The sequence below is a fragment of the Microcebus murinus genome, chromosome 12, assembly GCF_040939455.1.
Source record: "Microcebus murinus isolate Inina chromosome 12, M.murinus_Inina_mat1.0, whole genome shotgun sequence".
Classification (NCBI taxonomy): domain Eukaryota; kingdom Metazoa; phylum Chordata; class Mammalia; order Primates; family Cheirogaleidae; genus Microcebus; species Microcebus murinus.
Window position 1 is genome coordinate 88,077,507 of NC_134115.1, and position 24,595 is coordinate 88,102,101.

The following is a 24,595-nucleotide window of genomic DNA, read 5'->3' on the forward strand; positions in this document are numbered from 1 at the left end:
GGCCTGAGGATGCGCCGCCGGCCGGGGAAGCCTGGGGGCGGGTGGAGTGGACAGGTCCAGGTGGATCTGGAGCCTCGGCGTAGGGGGGGGCGCTGGGAGTTGGGAGCTCTTCCCCGCAAACTGTCCCAGAGTCGCCGCCCCCACCCCGACCTGCCGGCATCTGCAGATGGAAGACGAGGCCGGCCAACCCCTCCTTGGTCACCTCCCAGACACTTGTTGGGGGATTAAAACCAGCAGACCACGGAACCTCCCACTCCCTAAAACGTGGGTGGGGAGGGTGGGAGGAGGACACCCTCCTCCTCCCCTCCCGCCCCCGGCGCCCGCGGACTCCTTGGAGGACCCCCTCCCGCAGCCCGAGGGCCGGGCGGGGGCGAGGAAGAGGAGGAGGAGGAGGGGAGGAGGAGAGGGAGGGGGCGAGGTTTGCTTCAAGAAGGGGCGTGTGGCCGGAGCAGCCCGTCTCCAGCAACTTGGAGCGAGGCAAGAAGGAGGCGGAAAGTTCGCTCCCCGACGTCAGCGCGGGCGGGCCGCGGGCCGAGCCAGGAGCGGCGGAGCGGGCAGAGCGCGGGCGGCGGGGGCGCCTGCTCCGACCCGCGCCTGCGACCCCGCCGGCGCCCCGCCGCTCGCGGCATGGACAGCGCGGCCGCCGCCGCCAACTTCGCCCTGGACAAGCCGGCGCTGGGCCCGGGGCCGCCGCCGCCCGCGCTGGGGCCCGGCGACTGCGCCCAGGCGCGCAAGAACTTCACGGTGAGCCACCTCCTGGACCTGGAGGAGGTGGCCGCGGCCGGGCGGCTGGCGGCGCGCCCCGCGGCCAGGGCCGAGGCGCGGGAGGGCGCGGCGCGGGAGCCGTCCGGGGGCAGCAGCGGCAGCGAGGCGGCGCCGCAGGACGGTGAGTGCGGGCGGCCGACGTGGGGCGCGGCGCGGGCCGCGGGAGCGGGCGCTGCTGGGCGCAGGGCCGGCGGGCGCGGGGGGCGCCGGCGGGGCGCGGGCGGAGACGTCGGCCGGACCTAGCGGAGCTCGGGGCCACGGAGGGCGCTGGGCGCTGCTGCCATCGGGCTGCGTGTCGGGGATGGGTGGGTGCGGTTGACGAGGACTCTCCGCTGGGGGAGGGGACCTTCTTTGGGCCCAGAGCTACCTGCAGCTGCGGTGCCGGTGCGTGGGGACAGGGCTGTGCCGTGCCTGCGCCCAGCCCTGCAGGCACTGCCTGCTCCGAAGTAGCCTGGAAAGTGGGTGTGATCATTGCCACGTTACAGCGGGGAAACCGAGGCTTCTGGGGCAGAGCGCCCGAGTCACACAGATGGGTTTCCAGCCCCGCACCCTGCCCCGCGGTAGGATGGGCTCTGCGGCGGGGACCATGCCCACCCACCCTCCCTCCAGCCTGCCGGGGAGCAGCCTCTGAGGGGGACAGCCAGCTCTAGAGAGCCCGCTAGGCCTCTCTTCCCCGGCGGAGGTTAAAGGTCATCAGGAAGGGGCTTTAAAAACAAACAACCCACCCAAGTGGCCTTTTTCAAAAAGTCACACGGGATGGCAGGATCCTGAGCTGGTAAGAAGGGGGGTGAGGAGAGGCCAGAGGTGAAAATAAAGCAAAGGTCCCAGCCTGGACAGTTTCAGTGGGGAGGGAGCAGCCGCAGGGCCAGAGTCCCTCCCCCTCCCCCTGCAGGCGTGCCCTGAAGAGGGCCAGGTGGTCTGAGACCAGGCCCCTGTCCCCTGGCTCTGGAGTAGGCCAGCCAGGGGCTCTGGGCCTCTCAAGTGTTGCCCGCCTGATTCCAGCAGCCTTCCCCCCCGCCCTGGGGACCGCCCCCCTGCACCAGCCTGGGGTCTCAGGGCTGCCCAGGCTGGCTGTGTGCCCCAGCTTCTCAGATGAGGGGGGATGCAGGGAACAGGCAGGTGACCTCAGTCTGGTCTGAAACTGCGCATGCATCCGGGGGACCCTGCCTCTCACAGAGCACCTGCCCAGCGCGCCCAGCCGCTGGCAGCCTGTGGGGAGGTGAGGCCGCGGCCCCTCACCCGCCAGGCACAGAGCGGCAGCTGGCCTCACCCTGGGGGTGAGCATGAAGTGGGCAGACCGTCCTTGGAGTTGGGTTTAGAGCCCAGGGAAAGGTAGAGGGAGAGGGCCAGTGTGGGCCAGCAGCAAAGCAGGGTGCTCTCTGGCGGGGGACGCCCTGCCGGCCGAGGTCACTTGAGGACCGCAGTTGGCTCTGAGCAGGCTCCCCTGGGGGCAGAGGACAGGCCCTGATTTCACCCCCCAGAGACACTCCAGGGGGTAGGGAGAGGAGGAACAAATTGAAGGTGAGGGGAAGGAAGGGAGGAAGGGAGAAGGAAAGGGAAGGAGGGAGAGAGGGAGGGTAAAAGGAGGATTGAGGAGAGAGGGGAGGCCAGGGCGTCTTGTACTTGGGTCCTGGCCAGGGGAGGAGATGCTGGTTTCCGCCCGGGCCCTGGTGCGGGCACAGACGGTGGCGGTGGCGTGCTTCCTGGATACAGTGTAGCAGGTCTGCGATGGAGGGCTTCCCCCGGGATCCCGGAGCAGCCAGTGCCAGCCCGGCCTGGGAGCACCGGGCGGGCCGGGCGGCCTCCAGGCAGCTGGGTGGGCAGTGGGCCTCCCCAGCACCCCCAGCCCAGGACCTTCCACGCTCCTTGAGAGCTCGTGAGGCCCGCAGGCCTCTTCCTGAGGAGGGGCTTTGGCGCCCTGGGAATACAGAGGACACACTGGGTGTGGGGTCAGCTAGGGCACTCAGGGGCTGGCCCCTGCCTTGGAAGCCCGCCCATCTCTGCCTGGGGATGGTGGGGCTCTGGCCATGAGGGTCCCTCGGCTCACCCTCTGGGGCTGGGGCTGCGGGCAGAAGGGGAGGAAGGGGCATTGGACAGAGGCCAGTTTCCTGCTCCTCCTCAAGGTCAGGTGCCCCATCCCACTGCCACTTACTGTGGATTCCCAAGGCCAGAAGGTTCCCAAGGTGGAGAGAAGGGACGTCTGTCCCCCTCTTCCTGGCGAGCCCAGCCCGCACCACTGGAGCCTTTTGAACACGAGCAACCAAACCATGGGTGCCAGGACTCAGGACCCCAGCCAGGGGGCGTGGCCCTTGGGCTGTGACGTTGATCTCCAGTTCTGGGCCTGCAAGAGCCCCGGCCACTCATCAAGGATTCAGACACGTGGAAAAGTGGGTTTTCCTGCAGCTTCTGGAGCCATTTCTAGGTCCACAGAAAGAGACTGGCACCAAAGACAGATGGGGTGCAGCCTCTTGGAAAAATAGCAGCTAATGGGGAAACTAATGAATAGAAAACTGGTATGTGTTCAACCTTCTAGCTTAGTGGCCTGGGAATACCAGGCACTGGCATGCTTGGGGACAGAGGACACACTGGGTGTGGGGTCAGGTGGGGCATTCAGGGGCTGGCCTGAAAAAAAGGTTTTCTTTTCTTTATTTTTTTATTTAAAAATCTTTTGTTTCACAAAGCCGCCAGTAGGTACAGTCTATTCCCGCCAATGACTGTCTAAGCCCAGGCTCCCGCCAGGAATGGCCAGGAGGGCTGGGGCCTCGCCAGTGACTCAGAACCAGCCGTGGTCTCGGGTTCCTCCCAAATTCAACTCCGAGGGCTGCGCCGGGCGCTGAGCTGTGCCAAGCACGTTAGGAAAATAAACCCTCGTTTGCTGCCTTCGCAGTGACTTACAACAAAAGAAACCACATTAATAACTGAGATTTTCTTTAAAGCATTCCCTCCTGTGGGCAGGGCGGAAACAGGGACATGGACACGCTGGGAAAACAAACAAAGCCCCTGGGCCGGGGAGGCCTGGTGGCCACTGCACAGGGCCGGTGCCTGTTTTGGAAAACCCGGGACGCCCTGCAGGAGAGAGAGAGAGAGCAGGTCCCAAGTGGATCCAGAGATTTGGAGATTTTCAGAGATTGGGGCAATGACGTGCTTGGAGTGTAAGGCACAGGACGAGGCCGGGGCGGGCTGGGCCGCATCTGCTGATGGGGGTGGGTCTGGTTTGGGGGGCGGGGGCAGGGCCACAGGCAGGGCCTGGAGGGACCCCTGAGTTTGAGAGACTGGCAATGAAACCTCCCTTCAACTCTTTTGGTTGTTGTGAAATACACCTAACATGAGCTTTACCATTCAGTCATTTGTAAGCGTATGGTCCAGTGGCACCAAGGACGTTCACACTGTTGTGTGACCACCGTCACCGTCTACCTCTAGAACTGTTTTATCTTCCCAAACTGAAACCCTGTACCCGATAAACACCAGCTCCCCACCCCTCCTCCAGCCCTGGGAGCCACCATCTTTCCGTCTGTCTGTCTCTGTGGCTTCGACCACTCTGCATGCCCCCTACACGTGCGCTCGTTCTGGGCCCGCCTGCCTGTGTCTGGCTTCCTCCTCTTAGCTCAGCACCACGTCCTTACGGCTCATCCACGTGGCGGCCTGTGTCAGAATCTCCTTCCTTTTTTTTTTTTTGAGATAGAGTCTCACTCTGTCACCCGAGCTAGAGTGCCGTGGCGTCAGCCTAGCTCACAGCAACCTCAAACTCCTGGGCTTGAGCAGTCCTGCTGCCTCAGGCTCCCGAGTAGCTGGGACTACAGGCATACACCACCATGCCCGGCTAATTTTTCTATATATATTTTTAGTTGGCCAATTAATTTCTTTCTATTTTTAGTAGAGATGGGGTCTTGCTCTTGCTCAGGCTGGTTTTGAACTCCTAACTTCGAGTGATCCGCCTGCCTCAGCCTCCCAGAGTGCTAGGATTACAGGCGTGAGCCACCGCACCCGGCCTCTCCTTCCTTTTTAAGGCTGAGTCATATTCCGCTGCGTGGGTGCACCACATCTTGTTCACCCGTCACCCCTGGACGCACACCTGGGCCGCTCCCACCTATTGTGCATATTGCTGCTGTGAGCCTGGGTGGACAGCCACCCACCCGTTCAAGTCCCCTCCTGCAATTCTTTGGGGCAAATACCCAGAAGTGGAATTGCTGGAGCACAGGGTAATTCTGGGTTTAATTTGTTAAGGAACCATAATACTGTTGTCCACAGCCGACTGCAGTGTGTGACCAGCCTCCCTGTAACTGGCTCTGAATCGGGGCGCGGGCACGGGCCGGCCTGCCGAGACAGGCACCTTCCACAGACGAGCTTGATGTCCTTCCCTCCCCCACCGTCCTTTCCCCTTGCCTGTGTCCTGGTGGGGGCAGAGTCACGTGCCGTCAGCCGCACTGCACTGGGGGTCGGGACACTGCGGCGGGTGTGTGTGTGTGTGGGGGGGGTCCTGCTTTTTGCTGCCCTGTCTGTGTGTGACCTTGGGCATGTCACATCCCTTCTCTGGGCCTCAGTTTCCCTCCAAACAGTGGAATGGCACACAGGTGTCCCCCTGACTGTGGTCGTGACTCGACCCAGGCCTAGAAACCCCCCCCCCCAGTGGGTCCGTTTCCTGGGCACGTGGAGTCTCTGAGCCTGGGTCTCGGCTGGAACTGGTGCCTGAACCCTCAGGCGGGTGACAGCGTCTCTCAGCACGTGCTCGGGGAGAGAGGAGGGAGAGAGGAGGAGCCAGCGAGAGGCCCAGAGCCCAGGGGCCTTCAGTCTGGGAACTGCCGGCCCCGCCACAGTGGGGTGGGAGCAGGTCTGCACCTCTGGCCTTTGTGGGCAGGGAGGGCACTGGCCGATGGCTGCGCCGTTCATGGTTCCAGGGTGGCCTTGCTCCCGCGTCCAGTGGGTCATCTGGGTGGAGCCGGGGGCCGGGCACAGGGGCCTGGGACGGGCTTTCCTTTCCCTGTGGGCAGAAGCTCAACACGCTGAAGCCATCACTGTTCCCTCCGGGAAGACTCCAGAATAGTAGCTTTGGAGCGGTGGTGACGACACCCGCTTGCACAGCACCCTTAGGCCCCCAAAGAACCCTGAGGCTCAGTGTTGCTATCTGCAGAATGGGAGCAGGGGCTATGGGGAACCCAGAGCGGATGTGGGGACTTGGCGCCGTGCCTGGCACACAGTAGGTGCTTGGTGAACACCTTGTGAACCAGGCAGGGCTAGCGAAGGCCATCCCTAGTGCTTGGAAGCCCAGAGAGGCAAAGCAACCTGCCCAAGGCCGCACAGCTGGGAAGGGAGGAGCGGGGTGTGTTTTTGGACCCCAAGTCCAGGCCTCGCTCATGCGCAGCCCCGTGTTTAGGCTGAGGAGCGAGGAAGAGAAGCCCCAGGTGGGTGTCGGGAAGACTCTGGCTGAGGTTGGTTCGGGGACGGAAGGGGGCACGGGCCTCGAAGGCCGGCACAGAGCCAGGGTTTGGGATGGGCCCTGTGCTCGTGTTAGGAGTTTCTGGGTGGGTAGGGCAAGAAAGACGGGTTTTCGGTGGCTTGTCCTGGGCAAGGACGTGAGGTCAGGCTGGACGAGGCAGAACCTAGGGCTTTTGTGGTTCCCAGGCCCAGAGGACAGTGGCTGACCCAGGGTGGACACGGCCTTGGGGGTGATCTAAGGGGGGCCAGTGCTTCTCTGAACACATCCTACAAAAGGGGCGCCGTACGCCACCCTGGGGGAGGCTCTGGGCGGGGAGCAGGGGACACAGCCACGATGAGGCCAAAGGAGGCGCAAGGGGACAGGGTGAGAGTGACCAGAGGAGCCCTGGCAGGTGCGTCAGCCATGTGCTTATTGCGTGTGGGCCGGGGCTTCGTGGCCTCACTGGAGATGCCCTGCCACCAGCCGTGTGAAGTGGGTCCTTTGAGTATCCCCGTTTTCTGGAGAGGGAAACTGAGGCTCAGAGAAGCCAAGATCACACCGTTCCCATTCCTGTGGGATTCCAGCCCCAGCCTTCCTGTTATAAAGCTCCTGCTTCCGCCACTGTTGGAAGCCGCCCTGGGGCCCCAGGAATGCTGGGGGGCCCATCCAGGGATGTCTGCCCCCAGGCAGGTGTGGGCAGCGTTCAGGGGGCCACAAGGCGGCCAGGGGAGGGGTCTCCTCAGTGTCCTCAGCAGCCTGGCCTGGGTCATAGGTATGTGGGAGACGGGTCAGGCCTGGTAGCGTGGGGTGTTGGGGGTGTGAGGTGAGTAGGGGACGCTCTCCCCCCCCTCCCTCTCCGCAGACCTGTCTCCAGCCACCTGGATCTGGGAGAGCTGTGGAGGGTCCCTGTCACTGTGGAACAGCAATGGGACAGGCCCCCTTCCCCCTCCTTCCCAGCTTTTGCATTCGTTCGTTCATTCATTCATTCATTCATTCATTCATTCATTCATCCCACAGTCATTTTCTGAGCCCCTACTATGTGCCCAGCCTCGAGCTCCACTGCCCGCCGTGGCTGCCAGACATCCAGTGCTGCAGCCCGCGCTCCGGGAGCGTGGAGGAGCTGGCGTGGCGCGGGCAGTGCTACAGGTGCGCCAGGACAAGCCATCACTCCCAGCAGCGATCACCTGGTCGCCCCCACGCTCTCCTCCAAGAAGGAACCTTTTAGCGTCTTCATCTCCGAGTATAGATTCTCAAAATTGACTTAATTTAGCTTAACAAAAACTCATGCATGGCCCTTGTTTTTCTCATTTTGCAGTAGGTCGGTGAAAACTCTGTCGTAGGCTGGCATTTGGGAGCCACATGTGGTCTGGGTGTCCCAGACTCACAGACACAGAGACACACAGACCCACGCCACACACACACACACACACACACACACACACCATCACGAGGGCTCCGGCTGGCCCCCAGGCTGTCGATGGTCCGGGGGCCGCAGGCAGCCCTTGCGCAGACAGCAGACGGGCCTGCGCGGCGTGGGCCAGGGGTCAAGTGCCTTTTGCGAGGTGGTGAGTGGGAGGGACTGTGGGAGCTTCCTGTTTAGACAGAGGAGGGTGGGGAAGTCCTCTCGCCTGGCTCCCATGCTGAGCAGAGGAAGAGACCGGGTGCCTGTACGCGTGCCCAGTGGGCCGGGTAGGTGACACGGGCAGGGGGCAAGTGGCAGAGCGTCCTGGCCCAGGAGGGCCAGAGCTGGCTGCAGCTGCCCAGGAAGGGACGGTGGCCTCGTGGGAGTGGCGGCTGCAGGGAGAGCCCACCCCGGCCCAGACCCAGGTGCCACAGTGCCTCACCCTGTCCTGGAGAGAAACGTCGTTAAAGGGGCAATAAAGCACTGCTTGCCCGGTCTCGCTGCCCTGAGTGGGTGTCCCGTCCGCATGTGGGAAGCTGTTTGTTCCCAGCTGGGCTCTGGGGGCCACTGTGACGACAGGATGGGCCCCGTGGGACCCTTTACGTGTGGTATCTTTTGTTGTGTCCTAAAAATGAAGCAGGCCCTGGAAGGTGTTATTTTTGGTCTCTCTTTGTGATCAACTCTGCTTTCCTATGTGTGGGATGGGCAGCCGGAACCTTCTGGCCCGGGGAGCAGCGGGGGGTTAGGAGGGAGCAAGGGCCGAGGGTCAAAGAGCAGCTGGGGAGCTGGGCCTGCCAGGCCGGGGGCCGCCAGGATTCGTCTCTGGGGGAGGTCTTGGGAGCAAGACAGCGAATGAGGAGGCCCAGAGGCTGGAGGCCTGGAAACTTCCACAGAGGGACCCTGCACCCCAGAGCTGAATGAGCACCTCAGTTGCCACGGGAGGCAAGCCACCTCCCGTGACATCGCTGCCCAGGGGCCAGGGACAGGGCCCAGACTAGGAGTTAGGACGTCGGGGTTCCCACCTTGGCTGGCCAGCCCTACAACTCGGAACATGCCCAGTCGCTGGCCTGAGCCTCAGTGTCCCCTTGTAGATGAGGGTGGGGCCATCTGTTTGTGGACATATTTTATGTCCACTGCATCAGGATCACTGGGGGGCTGGTGCATGTTCCTAAGCCCCACCCCGGCCCGTGGGATCAGACCCGCTGGGCCTCTGCATTTAACAGGGCCCCCGGCGACTTCTACACCCTGCCGCAGCCTTCTTCCAGAGCCACCTCTGTTCTTCCCTCTCCCTCCTCAGTTTACCCGAGTGGACAACATTCCTCTTGGGGCATAGAGAGGCCGGGCATGAGGCTGGCATGGATCTGGAAGTGCTCAGTGTACCCAGCAGGGTGGGAGCTGCTCCCAGGCCAAACCCTAGTGTCCCCAGAGACCTGACTCGGTGCTAGAAGCCACTGCCTGCTGCGTCTAGGAGACAGCAGTTGCTCCCCACTGTCCACCAGCATTCAGTGAGCACCTACTGTGTACCTGCCCAAGGGATCCCCGGGGTAGGAGTGGGGGCTGCTATGATGGGGGAAGATCCCTGTCTCTGCATCCCGCCCCTCTTGCTGCGGTGGCCAGGGTCGGGTGGGGCAGGGCGGCCGGAGCCTCACGGCCGAGCTGGGGTCTCTGTCACCCCATCACTGGAAAAGCCCCCTCCTGGCATCCTGTCACCCTCACTCCCCCTGCTCAGCACCCCCCAGGGCTCCCCTGAATGGGCCCCCGGGTGGAGAGCCACTGTCCCCAGGGGGCAGTCACCCCGCCCAGACTCTGTCCACCCTCGCCCGCCCCTGCCTGTCTTCCCGCCCTGGCCTCCCCTCTTGCCGTGGGCGCAGACGTTTACACGCCAGAGATGGCGTTATTAAAAATGACATTTAACCAGAGCTGGAATTACCGTGCGGATGGCTGCAAACCTCGGAATCAAAGCGGGAGCCGCCGGCGGGCGCGCCTGGCAGGGGCCTCTCGGCCGCCTCGCGCCGCCAGAGCTCTGCGCGGCCTCCCATATAAAACCCCCGGAACGCCGAGGTCTTGAAAGCCAGTGCACCTCCTTTCATTAGACTAACAAATAACACGTAACAGAAAACAGCTGTTAACAGCAGCCCCTAATGCTCTCAAGATGGGGCTGCGGGCGGCCAGTCCAGCCAGTGGGCAGCCGGGCCGAGGGCTCGGGCTTTGGCCGCCCCTGCCCCAGGTGGGTGCAGGCCCGGCACCCCTGCGCTCCCGGCCGCCTCCCGCACCCCGCGGGCCGGGAGCCTCCTCCTTTCTTCCCTCCGACTAGGTCACGCTCCCTCCTCTTCACTGAGGGTCTGCTCACAAGGGGATGGGGCCCGGGACAGTGGCACCGGGGTGGCGCCGTCAAGAACACGGGGACCAGAGGCCGGGCAGTGGGCTCCAGCCGAGCCCATGACCCGCTGCGTGCCCTTGGCCAGTGTTTCCCTCTGAGCTCCTCCTTTGTCATCCGAGGAGAAGAATCGTGCCTCCTCGCTGGGGGTTTGAGGGTCTGGGACGTGGCGGAGGCAGAGCGCTCAGCAGGAGAACGCGCGAGGTGCTCAGAAAGGGTGTCTGCTATCGCGATTACAGCTGAGGAAACCAAGGCTCAGAGAGGTCAAGTGACTTGCACAAGGTCACGCAGGGGGTGGGGAAGCCAGGCTAGGAGCCAGAGCCTCTGTGCTCTCAGGACGCTGAAGCGAGGAGGGAGGAGCGCAGGGCTGAGTGTGGCGGGCACTCGTCAGGGGCGTGGCACGGCCCTGCCCTCGCAGGGCTTCCAGTCTCCGGCTGGCCGCAGAGGTGCTTACTGGAGAGAGCACAGGCTCCCCCTCCCCTCCCTGAGGCTGGGGCCCCCAGCACTGAGCCCGTGGGCTTGGCAGCCGGAGGGGCCTCCAGGCACCGTAGTTCCAGGCTGGGGCGGGAGACCAGGGAGCCCTCCTGGAGCCGCAGCTCGGGGTGGCAGGGTCTGGCCTCAGACCTGGAGAGGGAAGGGCTGCATCCCAGACCACGGCGGAAGATCCAGAGAAAACATCCCAAAGTTGGGAGGAAGGACAAATGGGCGTTCTGTTTGATTTCCCCTCCTGTCGAAGCCACAGCAAAGAGGCCCGCTGCCTTCCCCGAGAGGCCGCCAGGCTCCAGGCCTCCCCTCGCCCTACCAAGACGTGCCCTGCTTTTAGGTCCCAAGAAAACTGGGTGAGATTCATTCATTCATTCATTCAGCACACACGTATGTTGTTTTGAGGCATCGTGCCGGGCGAGTTCCAGAGGGCAGGCCAGCCTGGTCCCCAAGGGCCAGGGCGCGGGGAACAGGGGCAGCGTGTCCCTGCTGTTCGGCTGTCACCGTCTGCCTGGATCCACATACGGCCTCTCGCCGACTCCTCCCAGCAGCCTCTCGAGGGAGGTACGCATTGTCCCATCTCACAGCTGAGGAAACTGAGGCTCAGAGGGACAGTGACTCGCCCAGGGTCACCCAGGGACTGTGCAACAATCCCCAGACCGCAGGTGTCACCCTGGCTACCCCGTGCCGGTGTCCCGGAGGGCCAAGGAGCCGCAGTGTCCTTTTGCTGGAAGCAGCCCACCTGGGAAGGTCCGCAGTGTCCCTGAGGAAGGCCCCCCCGGCCCGCTTTCCCGGGGCACACCTGTGCAGACGCTGACCTGTGGCGCAGTCGGTCGGGGGCTCTGGGCCACGTGGTGACGGAGGGGCCCCTGCGGGGGAAGCTCCGGTTTCCAGAGACATCGTGTTCTAATTGGAAGGCCAGCCTCCCCGCCGAGCCGGCCCTCCGCCACAGCCCAGCCCCGGGCGGCGAGGAGAGTGTCAGGGCTCCAAGTGGGAAATTGCTGGAGACAAGAAGTAAAAACGGACTGCTCTGGTTTCGCTGGGAAGGAAAGAAGAAAAGGCAGAATCTAATACTAGCAGAAAGCCGGGTTGTTGCTGCTGCAGCGATTTCACTCGGGTGGAGCGGAGCCCAAGGCGGGGCTGCCTTGTCTTTGCAAGGGGCTGGGTTCTCTGTGCCCCGAACCTTCCCTCCCCACCGAAGTCTGGGAAGCGCCCGCTCCGTGCCAGGCTCAGGGCTGGGCTCTGGGGTCCCTGTCACACCAGGGACATCCTGGATGCTCGTAGAACACACGGCGGGCCTCCTCTCCTGGAGGTTCGGGGAAGGATTCCCGGAGAAAGCTGCACTTCAGCGGGGACGGAAGGATGAGAGGGGCTCCCCAGAAGGGGTCAGGGAGGGTGCTCCGGGAGGAGGGAGAGGCAGAGGCTCGCAGGTGGGGAAGGGCTTGGCTGGCCCAGGAGCGGAAAGGGAGGGGGAGGCCCCGCCAAACAGACTGTTCCAGATTTGCGATTTTTGTATTAAGGGCAGTGGGACTGTTTTCTGTGTGTCTGTGGGTGCCGGGAGCGTCCACCTCACCCAGGCCCTCCCCGGGGCTCTCTCGGTGAGCCAGTGTTCCCCGGGGAGTGAGTGGCTGACTTGGGGGCAGCGGTTGTGTCTGGGTTGCCCGGAGCTTCCTGGTCCCTGGCTGCCCCCAGCCCTGTCTGGCCCTGGCCCAGGCGCGGTGCGACCCAGGCCGCTGAGAAGCCCAGACCCCGAGTCAGGCAGGGGCAGCTCCGGAGCCGTGGGGAGCCAGAAGCAGGGCTGGTTTCCGTGCCCCACGCTGCAGTCTGCTGTCTGCAGGGTGGATGCACCGCTAGGGAGGTGGGGACGGGGTGGGGAAGGAGAGGCACTGAGCAGCTGGTGACGAGTTCATGACGTCACAGGCCCAACACCAGGGCTGTGTGTCCCAGACGCACAGAGACACTGGGATGGAGTGTCATCCACAGGAAGAGGGAGGCCATCCCAGGCTGTCTGACTGCAAATCCTGCGTCCCCCGAGGAGTGCAGTCTGGGGTGCTTGTGGCAGTCCGGAAAGTTGGGCTCGATGACCGGGGGAGGTGGCGGTGAGAGTGCTCACCTTCATCATCATCCCCACTGTGATCTGGCAGGACCATTTATTGGGGACCCGCTATGTGCCTATGTGCTACACCTCCACGTGGACCAGCTCAGTAAATTCTCCCCGACGCTCCGGGGGGCAGCCTGTCTCACGGCCCATCTCCCACACGGGCAAACTGAGGCCCAGAGAGACAAGTGGTGCGGCGAGGGCGAGGGGTGCCAGGCCCTGGGTCCTGGTCTGCGGCATGCTCCCCACCCTGCTGACCGGAGCCCGTGGGTGGGGCTCCTCTGACCTCACGCAGCCTCCCAGGCTTGTATAGGAAGGTAAGGTGAGACCCCACAGCGCTGGGGCAGGGGTAGCTGGACGGAAACCAGAGCTGCCCCTGGCCAGGCGGGCGGGCTGGGGTCCTAGGGCAAGGGCAGCCCTGTGGTCCCCACGCAGCTCAGCAGGGTTGGAGAGCCGGCCCAGTGCACTTGGTGGGCCCCCTCAGGGGCGGGGTGCACCAGGCAGTGGCCGGGCAGGGTTCTGACCTGACCTCACCCCTGTTTGCTGCATGATCTCGGCCAGTGCTCATCTCCCTCGGCCTCAAATCCCTTATCTCCAAAGTGGACATCATAATAGTGCCTGGCTTTGGGCCGTTCAGGCGAGTTCTTCAGGTCAGGGCTCAGCTTTCTGCCCGCCTGGGCCCCGAAAGGTATTCGGTAGACACCATTTGCTCCCCACCTCATGGCCCCCACATGCGGCGGTGGGGGGAGGGTGGTGCACAGGTGAAGACTGTCGACTCCCTTCCCAGGTGCAAAAGCTGCAGGAAGAGAGGTTTCCCGGGGCCCCAGGGAAGAGGAGCTGAGATTAGCAGCAGAGTTCTTGAGTCCCAGGAACTTGCCCCAGGGGCTTTGCTGGTGCCTAACCATGCTTTCCAGAAGAGAGACAGGTTACCCAGCCTGTGCTCTCAATACCCACACAGGCCCCAGACCCCCCTGCCCCACCCAGCCCTGCCTGGTGGCCCCGGGTCCCCTCTCTGGAAGCACAGCGTGGATTTCCTGCAGCCCGGCTTGGCTGCCGGCTAGACCTAACCGCTACTCCTGTGCAGAACGAGCATCTTGCTTTATTTTCCACGGCACAAATTATAACCATGTATAATTTCTTGACAAATGCCATCTACAAAACACAACTATTTTTATAATGTGGTGTTTGAGGTTTAAAACTCAAATTAGAGATTAATTGCAGTTTCTAGAAGGCCTATGGATAAGATTGCCTGGGGAGGAAGGCTGAGATGTTCAGATATGCCTCCTGGGATTGCACATGGGTTCTCCAGCATGCCTAGAACATGTGTGCGAACATGCACACACACACACACACAGATGCACACGCGCACACATGCACGCACGCAACCAGTCCCTGGCTCCCGCAGAGCTGGTGTAGACACGGTGCTGGCACTCGTGGGAAAGCCGGTCTCACACAGCCGTCCTTGTCTGCCCAGGGCGCTGTGAAGGGCCGTCAGAGGCAGGTTGCCTGATGATAAAACAGCCTCGGGGTGGTGGCAGCGGATCACAGAGGGAGGGATACGCTCAGAGCCGGAGGCGCCAAGAGGGGTGAACCGTATCGGGTTTACCTCCCTGGGTGCCAGCGCCCGGCTGCTCCCCGAACCCACCCCTCCCCCCACCTCCCCCAACCAGAACCACATGGAAATCTAGGCGGGTCTGAGGGCAGAGCAGATGGCCGGGATGGGAACTCGGTTGGGGGACACAGGAAAGCCGGGTGAGCCCCATTCCAGAAAGGCCAAAGCCTTTGGGTGCTGTGTCCCCTTCAGCACCCGGGGGCCAGTCCGGAGGCCCCCCTGCAGAGGAACCTCAGGGCTCTATGGGGACCGTGGGCACATGCTTGGTGTTTTATTCAAAATGGGAGCAACAGAGTGGGGCTGCTCCTGTCCCACCTTCCTGCGGGAACACGCAGGGCCCGGAGGAGCCAGTGGCTGGGGTCTCACTCCGGAGGAGGCAGCGGCCGGGGTCTCGCTCAGGAGGAGGGCAGCTCCGCGGACCTCATGTGTGCCAGAGGCACCAGGGAGAGGAGGTCCAGCGTGGGGACAGGGCGTCAGACCAACCCTAGGTGGCTCCCTGGGGCAAAGGCTTCCCCTCCCTGAGCCTCAGTTTCTTCATCTGCCAAGTGGGGATGATGCCAGCACCTCCCCAGAGGTGTGGGCTGTGAGGCTGCAGAGAGAGGTGAGCACTGCGTGTGGTACCGCGTGGCCAGCTGCCAAGGCTGTTCCTGCGAATGTTATTATTACTGCCATCGCTATTATTAGCTACTCCTCTGTGGGGCCCTGAGCGAGGATGGGCTGAGAACCCAGCCACACCCTTGGCAGCCGCAGCGCCCAAGGGACCCGCATCTCCCCAGCTTGGGGTTGGGGAACTGTCCCAACTCAAACTAGCTCCATATTAAGGCAAAAACCCCGTCCCTCCACCCCCAGCCCCACCCTGGGGCGGGACCGTGGGTGCAGGGGCTTGTTTAGTTCTCTTTGTCCTTCAGGGTAGGATGGGGGGTGGGGGTACAGGCCGTGACTTCACCCTCTCTCACTGTGGCTCTGCCCCCTCCCTGGACTTCGGGGGTCACTGCGGGTGTCCTCAGCCCGGCAGGAGGACAAATAATAGCCTGGGCCCCAGGGCAGGGGCAGGGACAGCCCCAAGGAGAGGCTCCAGCCTCAGGGCTTGTGAGTGTCACCATCTTGCCCTCCCCTCTGTGCCAGTCCTGCCAGGCCACCAGCACAAGGGACCTACTTGGCTGAAGCCATTGGCAAAGGGGAGGCCCCCACTGCGGATGAAGCTTATGACACCCATGATTTCCCCTCGACTTTGCAGATGAGAAACGGGGCTCCTTCATTCAGCTTGTGTTTCTGAGCCCCACTGTGCGGAGGCACTGGGCAGAATCCACAATCAGCCCTTACGGAGCTCACAGGGAACAGAAAACGGATGATTAACTGACAATGACACGGGCACATTATTGCAGAGCTGCCTTCGGGGCTCAGAGACCGGGAGTAGCTGCCCCAAGTCTGCACCTGGCAGAGGTGGGGTTCAAGCCCAGGCTCGGCCTCCAGTGCCCCCCGACTGGCCCTCCGCACTGCGCAAGGCTGTGGCCAGGGGAGCCCCGCCCTGCAGGCTGCAAGGATTCACGGCCCAAATCCATTCGAGGGAGAGACCCGTGACCGGCCATGTGGCAGGGTGGGGCTGGGAGCAGAGGAGAGAGGATTCCAAAGGCGGGTCCACAAGTCCATCTGGCACTGTGCTCCCCGCAGACTTGGGGCGAGGGGTTCCCAGGTGGGGGCACACGACTCTAGTCCTGCCAGAGTGAGGAGGAGGGTGCAGGCGTGGCTGGGCCCTGCAGCGTGCCAGTCAGTGCCGTCAACTGTGATGGATAGAAGACCCGTCCCCAGTGACTTAAGCAAGATGAAGACTCGCTGGTAGCGCCAGCGGGGACTTAAGGCAGGACTGGATCCAGGCTTAAACAGTGGCGCTGGGACTTGGGTTCCTGTCTCTGGCTCCGCCCTTTCCTATAGAGGGGAGACACGCAGACATGCAGACACACACGCATGTGCGCAGAGAGCCAACAGAAACCAGAAGTTTCAGCGACAGCCACTGTGCCATGATTGAGTCCCTGCCCACCTCTGAGCCAATCCCAGCTGCAGCAAGAAGCTGAGTGCTGATTGGCCGAGGCCAGGGTGGGGCGGGGCCTCACCAGAACCCTAGGGACCAGGACGGCAGGGGGGCTGCTCTCCCAAGGGTGCTCCTGGACCCGAGTGAGCTCAGTTTGTAGAGGAAGTGTTCCCGAGATAGCACAGGGCCCTGCTTTAAGTACTTCCCGTGGTGGGGGAAGTACTCACCCCACTCTTCACGGAGGGACCCTTTCTTGTGCCTGCTTTAGAGATGAGGCAGCCAAGGCTCAGAGAGGTCAAGTAACTTTTCCAAGGTCACCCAGCTTGTGGGTGGAGTAGGGGACACTCACTCCAGGGCCTCGGTCACAGCCATGACTCTCAAACAACCAAAGCCTGCCCAGAGGCCTGGCTGGCACTGGGCCACCCTGCCGCCATCGTGTCCCCTCTACCAGAGCGGGCAGTTGTGTCACTGAGGCCCCACCGGCCCTCTTCCCGGGCTGAGGGCGTCCGTCCGGCCCCTGTGGGCCCCGATGGCTGAGCGGTGCCCAGAGGGGTGGTGACAGGAAGCTGTGGAGGGGTCGCTTCACCGCCCTACTGGGCCCCCTCAGGTGGCAGCAACCCCTCATCACGTGGAACACGGCAGCAGATACACCTGAGCCGCAGCCAGAGCAACGGCGCACTTTGGTTTTCCGGTTGGCGCCGTCAGGTGCGGCCAGTGCTTCCTGGCTGTGTGTTAGCTGCCCCCCTGCTGTGCTCTGGCATCAGCTAAAACTGTGCTTCGGTCCCCATGTTCCTGGGCCTCTCTGACAAGCCCCTGGGGCCTTGGGCCTTGTGCACCCAAGGACTGAATGGCCTTAGGATGTGACCGATTCCTCCATCCCGTGTCTATTGAGCACCTGCTTGTGCCCGGTGCCGCCAGGCAGACAGCCCTGGGGGGGGGGGTGCACAGGCCGGGCCTTTGCAGGGCAGTGAGGGGAGGGCTCCTGCAGGAAGCGGTGTCTAAGAAGAGCGGTGAGGGCTGGGCTGGGCTTCATGACGAGGCGGGAGAAACATCCCAGCCAGAGGGAACAGCATGTGCCAAGACCGAGGGCAAGGGTCGGAGGAGCACAGGGAGGCCGGAGGGGGCCGTGCCATGAAGTGGACCCTGGTTTGGCCCATGAGCTGTCCTCTGGATCTTGCTCAGAACCAAGGTCAGGACCACAGCGAGGGGAGTGAGCCGCCGCAGGTGTGAATGCAAGGCTGTGCAGGGCGGGGCGGGTGCAGTGCGGGCCTCCTTAACTTTTGCACCTGGGCACCTCACTCGCCCGCCCCCAGGCCAGGTGAGTGAGGCGAGACCTGCGAAGAACATAATGGCGCTACCTGCTCACATGGAGCTTTGGAATTTGCCTTCATGATGGCAGCCCCTCCTCCGCCCGGCCCCCTCCTCTCCTGAAAACACAACGTAATGGTTGTGGGTGGGGGCTCTGGCAGGATGCCAGTGGAACCGGAGGCGCCAGGTGGGGGCCAGGCCCAGGGCAGTGGAGAATTAGGCAAATGCACAAACCTGTTACAGGCTCTTTTCCACCTTTGACTGGTGCAGGCCAAGGGACAGCCGCTGCAGAGGGCGGGGTGGGGGCACGTCTGCTTCCTCAGCTGGAGCCTGGAGAAGTGGCTGCCTTTGGCCGTCAGTGGTGCATGGAAGGAAAGGGGCAAAGGTGGCCCGTGGCGGGGCAGGCAGTTGGCTGCACAGCCCACCCCCTTCGGGTAGGTGCTTGTCAGCCACAGCGACGCTCGTGGGTCCCATCTCCTGACATCCAGGCTTCATCTCATGGAATCCTCACGTGACCATGAGCAACAAGCTGTACAGAAAGGGAAACTGAGGCACAGAGGGGAAAGCAACTTGCAAGACGGACAGCCAGCAGCCTGATCCCCTTTCTGTCACTGTGCCATGGAATCGTCACACCCTGGTCTGGGTGGCACTCTCACTATGCCCACCTGAGACTCGGGGAGCAGAAGGGTAGCACAGCCTAGGATTTGAGGGCCAATGACAGACTGGCCCAGACCCAGCCGGCCAAGCCTGGGCTGGCAACATCAACGCACTGAGCCTCAGTTTCTCCTTTGATGATGCAACCCAGTGACAGTGCCCCCAGCACGGTTACTGAGGGTGCCCGGGGAGGGGCTCTGAGGACTTCAGTCTCTGCCTACTGCCATCAACCGCAGCGGGCCCAGAGAGGCGCCTGAATCCTGGGAGCTCAGCCTAGCAGGGCCCGAGACAGGAGACCAAGCCTAGAAGCCAGTGTGGGGGCTGAGGCAGGCCAGTGCGCTAGCAGTTCTGGGCATCAGGGGAGGGCTTTTCCAGTAGGGTCTTGTAGAACAAGTAGGAGCCCATTGTTTGCCCTTTTCACTGGTTCATGCCACACCACCCTCTGGCTGTGTGGCTTTGGGCCCCGCAACCGCCCCTCAATGACCTCAGGCTTCTCCTTCATAGAGTGGAATGGAAAGAGCCTGTCCTACCATTGGAATGATGTACGCAACTTTTTCAGACTGGGGTCTGAATGAAGTCTAGAATGTTCCATGTTGTTGCTTTCAGATAGGCTCATGGCTTTGGGGTGCTGGTTTCACGGCACAGGGGAGACACTCCTGTGCCCCTTAACAGACTCCTGCGTCCTCTCAGATCTCTCCTCTTCCAGCCTCCCTGCCTCCTCTGCCAGCTCTTCTCTGAGCTCACAAGCGCTCGTGTCTTCAGTAAGAAGCCTGCCTGCCTTGGTTCTGAATCCTCCCCTGCCGCCAGCCAACAGGATGACCGGGCAAGCCATCACGCTCCCTGAGCCTTGGCTTCCTCATCTGTCAAAGGGGAAGAAAAGACAGTGCTTCCTCCCAGGGCAGTGCAAGATTTTGGTGGCACGCTGTGCTTGTCGCAGTGCCCTGCACACGGGAGTCACTCCTCGAGAGTTAGCAGAACCCATCGCCTCCCATTCTCCCACCTCGCACCGGGCACTGTGCTTGGTTACTTGAGTTATCCCTAAAACAACCCTGTAGCTAGATTCCATTTTGCACATGAAGAAACAGAGGCTCACTTGGGGTAAGTGGCCCATGGCCATAGGGCTGGGACTCAACCCGAAGACCATGCACTTGACGTTGTCGGCAGTTGGTCCTCAACTCACGCCAGCAGGACTGCAAGAGCTTTCGGTGAATGCTGATGGCCAGGCCCTGCCCCAGACCTGTTGAGTCAGACTCTCGGGGTGGGGGCCTTGGCATCTTATTTTAAAAGCTCCACCCTGCCCGCATCCAGTGGCCGCACTGCACAGCTAGGGCCGAGGACACCAGTCCCACCACGCTGCCTCCATCCCTCCCACCTTAGCAGCCCCTCAGCATCCTCTGTTTTTTTGGAGGGTGTCCATCATTCTTTTCTTGACAGCTGGGATAAAAGCTGCAGGCCTGAGTCTTTTCCAGTGTGACTTTTCCAGCCCTCTGGGCACACTTTTGAGGGTAACAACTCATTTCAGGCAGGCCCTCGCTGCTTGGAGTGGGTGATGGAGTTGGGCACACACGTTGTATCACGTTGATGGGAAGGATTCGAACTCTGATCAAGGTACCCAGGATCTAGGGGCTTGGTAGGGCCCTGCCAAGGGCAGCAGTTCTGGGGGGCTGCTAGTCCTCCATAGACACGACTCACTGCAACAAACCCACGGTGGGCTGTCCACCGCGGTGCCAGCTCCAGCTAAACACGTCTGCCTGTGGGTACGGATGGGAGACCGCCTTCCTTAGGTGGGCTACAGACCACAGCGGCGAGCTCGTGCAAACTCGTGCCAGCGCGTGAGAGACAATTGTTTTCAGAATTTTGGAAGCTGGTTTTCAAACAAAGATGCTATTAAAAATTAAATGACATAAACTTGCAATCACATTATATTTAAAACACAGGCAATATATACCCCAAACTCATCCCTTTCTAATAATTTTACACTTTACTATTATTTATGCTCTCGCGGTTACTTGCGTTTGTGGTGTCTGCACGGGCGACAGCAAGACTGTATGCTGTGCGCTCGGGCGCCTCGCTCAGCTTTGCCCTCACTGGTGTCATGTAGCTTGAAATGGGCCGAAGTGGAAGCATTCATGTCCCAGTGTCTGGCAAACATACCCAAGAAATTAGCAAACACTGCACATTATAGGTCTCCCACCCCCAGCCGCAAGCCAGTTGTGAAATTTATTTTTGTATTTTATTTTTCCTTTTTACATAAACTTTATTTTTTTAGAGCAGTTTTAGATTCACAGCAAAATTGAGCAGAAGGTACAGAGATTTCCCATATACCTCCTGTCCCCACACCCTATAGCGTTCCCCCACTGTCAACACCCCCCACCAGAGCGGTCCCTTTGTCACAGTCAGTGAACCTGCATTGACACGCGGTTCTCCCCGGAGTCCCCAGCGCACAGCAGGGCTCACTCTCAGTCTTGTGCGTTCTGTGGGTTTGGACAAGTGTGTGATGACATGTGCCCATTGCTGTGGGACCAGGCAGAGCAGTGTCACCGCCCCGAACATCCTCTGTGCCCGTCTGTTCCTCCCTCCCTCCCCTGACTCCTGACAGCCACTGATCTTTTATACTGTCTCTATAGTTTTGCCTTTTCCAACGTCATACAGTGGGAATTACACAGTCTGTAGCCTTTTCAGATTAAGGTTACTCCGTGTCATTCCATGGCCTGTTAGTTCACTTCTTTTTAGCACTGAATAATATTCCATTGTCTGGGTGTGCCACAGTTTGTTTTCCCATTCTCCTACTGAGGGACATCTCGGTTGCTTCCAAGTTCTGGCAATCATGAACAAAGCCGCCATGAGCATCCGTGTGCGGGGTTTGGTGTGGACGTACTTTTCAGCCCCTTTGGGTAAATACCAAGGAGCACAGTTGCTGAAGTGTATGGTAAGAGCATGTTTAGTTTTGTAAGAAACTGCCAAACTGTCTTCCCCAGCGGCCATTTTGCATTCTTACCAGCAGCGAAGGAAGGATCCCGTTGCCCCACACCCTCAGCAGGATTCGGTGTCAGCGTTCTGCATTTGGGCCATTGTCATGGGCGTGGGTGGTACCTCACTGTTGTTTTAATCCGCATTTCCCTAGTGACATATGCACGAAGCATCTTCCCATAGCTCCTTTGCTGCCTGTGTATCTTCTTTGGTGAGGTGCCTGCTCAGGTCTTTTGTTCATTTTTCAATCAGTGTGTTTAGAACGTAATTTTGTAAAAATGTTTTCTCATGGTAGATAGTCTTTCAAAAAGAATAAATTGTTCTCTTGTGAAAAAGCCTGCCTTGCCATAATTGCCCAGCAACGTGGCATGTATGTGCAGGAGGTAGAATACTGTCCCTATTGGAAATATGGCGACAGAGGTCGGATCGTTTTTCCCGCCACCACTGAGGCCCTGGACAGGGTTTGCCTCCTGGCGGTGCCAGACTGCAGTTCGCTTACTTCCTTTCAGAGGCGGAACTGAACACAGTTATCTTCAAATGTACTTCTCTGACCTAGGTGAGCTTCCCCAAATGAACCTGTTGGGGGGCAAGAGGTGGCGAGATGGTGGCACATGTGACATGATTTGCTGCGTCCCTTGAGGAGGGAAGAGCCCCAGTGGGGAGTGAAGGCCGCGTCCCACTCTGGCTCTTCCTGGAACTCTTCCTGGGCTGGCGGCAGGCACAGCCGATCCGCCGGAGCTCCTTAAAATCGTCCTCAACGCGGTGTTCCAAGCAGCCACTGGCGGTCAGAGGTGGCAGGGGGTGACACCGTGAGCCAGTCCTGGTCTGAGCCCTCTCTACAGCCCTTCTGACTCGGACCTTCTCTGTGGGCTGCTGCCTGGGAGGAGGCGAGGGCAGACTCACCCCTGCTCGGCAGGGAGGCGGCGCGGGCTCAGTGTTTAGGAGCTGGGGTGCTGGAGTCTGGAGCATCAGGGTGTGGGTGAGCCCCAGCTCTTCCCCTAAGTGGCTGTGTGACCTTAGAGAAGTTACTAGACCTCTCAGATCCTGTTTCCTCCTCTCTATGAAGGGCTTATTGATGATACTTGCTTCCTAGGTTGCAGGTGTGAGGATTTCTTGAAATTGTGTGTGTGTGTGTGTGTGTGTGTGTGTGTGTGTGTGTGTGTGTAAAGCCTAGCACATAGGGGGCTCCCTTCAGGAGCAGCCAGGGGAGCCCCATTCAGAGTCACGGTAACCTCTTTGGTGTCTGCACACGACCCTGGTGGTGCAGTGAAGGCCTCGTGGCTGGGCCAGGCCACCAGCCCACCACACCACCCTCCACCTGCCTGCAGCTTCCAGATAGAAGGAGGGATGGGGTGTGCTGCAGGCTCGCTCAAAGAGGGCTGGGGGCAGGGTCACAGCGCCCACTCAGCACCCCTCAGGGAAGTGACGGGGCCTGGCCAGGGCCTCATGAAGATCCAGGGTCATTCTGAAGTTCTAGGGCTCCCTCCTCCCCCCGCAGCCCAGTGTGGACAGGACACCTGCAATCAGCAGCCCCTCCAGAGGTGTCTGACCAAGAGGGACAGGGAGGGGGCCATGGAGAGACAGAATGTGAAGGGGCCGGAGTTCCGTGACCAGAAATCACCACATGCTCTGTTGGTACCAGAGGAGACTGGCTTCAAAGAGACAGGCCGTGAAGTGGCCGATGCCTGGGAGCACAGGCGTCCCTCCAAACTCCCTGTCACTCGCGCCACGCTCCACTTGACCAATTTGCTTGTTTGGTTTGGTTTTCCCACACCCCAGAGCCTTGTTTTGTTTACCCCCTGCGGAGCCTGCCTGGGAGGAGCTCAGTCCTAGGGTGGCAGGACTGACAGCTGCCTCCCCTTCCCGACCCCCTGCCCTTCTCCAGGCCCCAGTCCTGGGGGTGAGGGGGGAAGGGCCCCACCAGCCAGGACCTTTAACATGAGACTTGGTGGGAAAGGAAAAAGGGCTCTGTCCCCGCTGTCCTGGGCACGTTTGCCACGGCCACTGTGGACCTTATTACCTTCAGGCTGGGAACATTTAAAAAGTGTGGTTTTGTTCTAAAATCCAGAATTTCTGACAGCCTGCGTTAATGAGCCCCTCCCCCAGTGAACTGAGAGGGCATTGATGGGAAAGTTCTCGACAGAAGGTCTGCTCTGCCGTGTGAGCAGCTCAGGGTGAGTGTGGCACTTTGATGTGGCCATTTCCTTATAAAGCCCCCTCTGAGGAGGAGGGAAGGTAACGTGTAATCTGGAGCCATCAAATTACTTGCAATTTGCAAGTGCACATGCTTAGCCCTTAGGTGGGGGCTAAAGGCCATGGGCGGGGGTGGGGGGGAAGAAGACAGAGAGAACCCACCTCCACTCACCAACCCGCTCTAGGTGGCTGATTCATTATCATTTAATCTAAAGATCACAGCCCCCTTTTCCAAAGTAAAACAAACATACGCCCTTGAATAATAGAAAGGAGTTTCTGAATCACAAGTCTCTCTCTGGAACTAGCGTGGTCCCCGAGTGTGCCCTCCGTTCTGGGCTCGCCATGCGAAGGAATCCGGATAAGCAGCCACCTTGCAGCCTTGCCAAAGGGAAGGAGTCGCCCCAACCTCTGGAGAGACCCCACAAAGCCTCACTTCCCCCAGGAGTTTGGGTCGGAGGACCCCCGCTAAGGGATCAGGGCTGCCACTGCGGAGGGGTCCCGAGAAAGGGCCCGCGGGGCAGGGCGTCCGGCCCGGCCACTCTGGGCAGCCCGGGTCCCAGGAGCGCGCTGCGCTGGCAGCTGAGGACGGGTGCAGCAGGGGCCTGGGGGGGCTGGAGAGCCCAGCTGATGGCCTCGCTCTGCGCTTTCTCGCTGTGTGACGCGGGCGATTGACCTCCCTCCCCAGCCTCAGTTTCCCGGGCTGTGGAATGGAGATGACAGCGGTACCCGCCCCACAGGGTTACTCGGAGTGGAGACGAGTCCAAGCAGCGCCCAGCCCAGCCCAGCCCTTGGCAGGGTCGGCGCTGGGCACGTGGAAACTGCCTCTGCTACTCGCTGGGGGCCGGGTCCCCGAGTGCCAGGGCCTCGCTGCTGCCTGGGAGCGGGTCCCGCCCGGGATCTGGCGGGCCCGGGAGCGGGGGCGGACAGGGAGGTGTCTGCGCTGGAGGGAGCGGAGCGGCTGGGCGGCGGCGGGCGCGGGCCGCGCGGGGCTGGGCGCGCCGACCTATTAACGTCTGTGTGTCTGGGCCGCGGGGCTGCGGCGAGGCAGGCGCCAGGGGCTCGCCTGGAACCAGATGTGCCGCGGCGCCGCTCTGGCCGCCACCGGCGCGGCGCGCTCGCACGCACGGGCTGGCGCGCACATGGCCGGGCGGGGCGGAGGCGGCTGGCGCGCCGGGCCCGGCACCCCCTGGACTCGGGGGCGACCCCAGACCCGCGCGCGCGGGATAGGGACCCCCGCCCGCCCCGCGCCCACTGCGCCCCGCCCGGCGGGAGAGCAACCCCCGGGACCTGG

The 24,595-nt window shown here is 61.5% G+C and overlaps 1 protein-coding gene across 1 annotated transcript in view; it reads left to right on the forward strand.

Moving 5' to 3' along the window:
- The first annotated feature begins 518 nt into the window (after positions 1–518).
- The window catches only part of PRRX2 (paired related homeobox 2), a 42,116-nt gene continuing 18,039 nt past the window's right edge, over positions 519–24,595 (forward strand). The window contains exon 1 of the mRNA XM_012772257.3: positions 519–886. Within this exon, the coding sequence (XP_012627711.3) occupies positions 628–886 (259 nt within the window). The 5' untranslated portion in view covers positions 519–627. The remainder of the gene's footprint in view (positions 887–24,595) is intronic.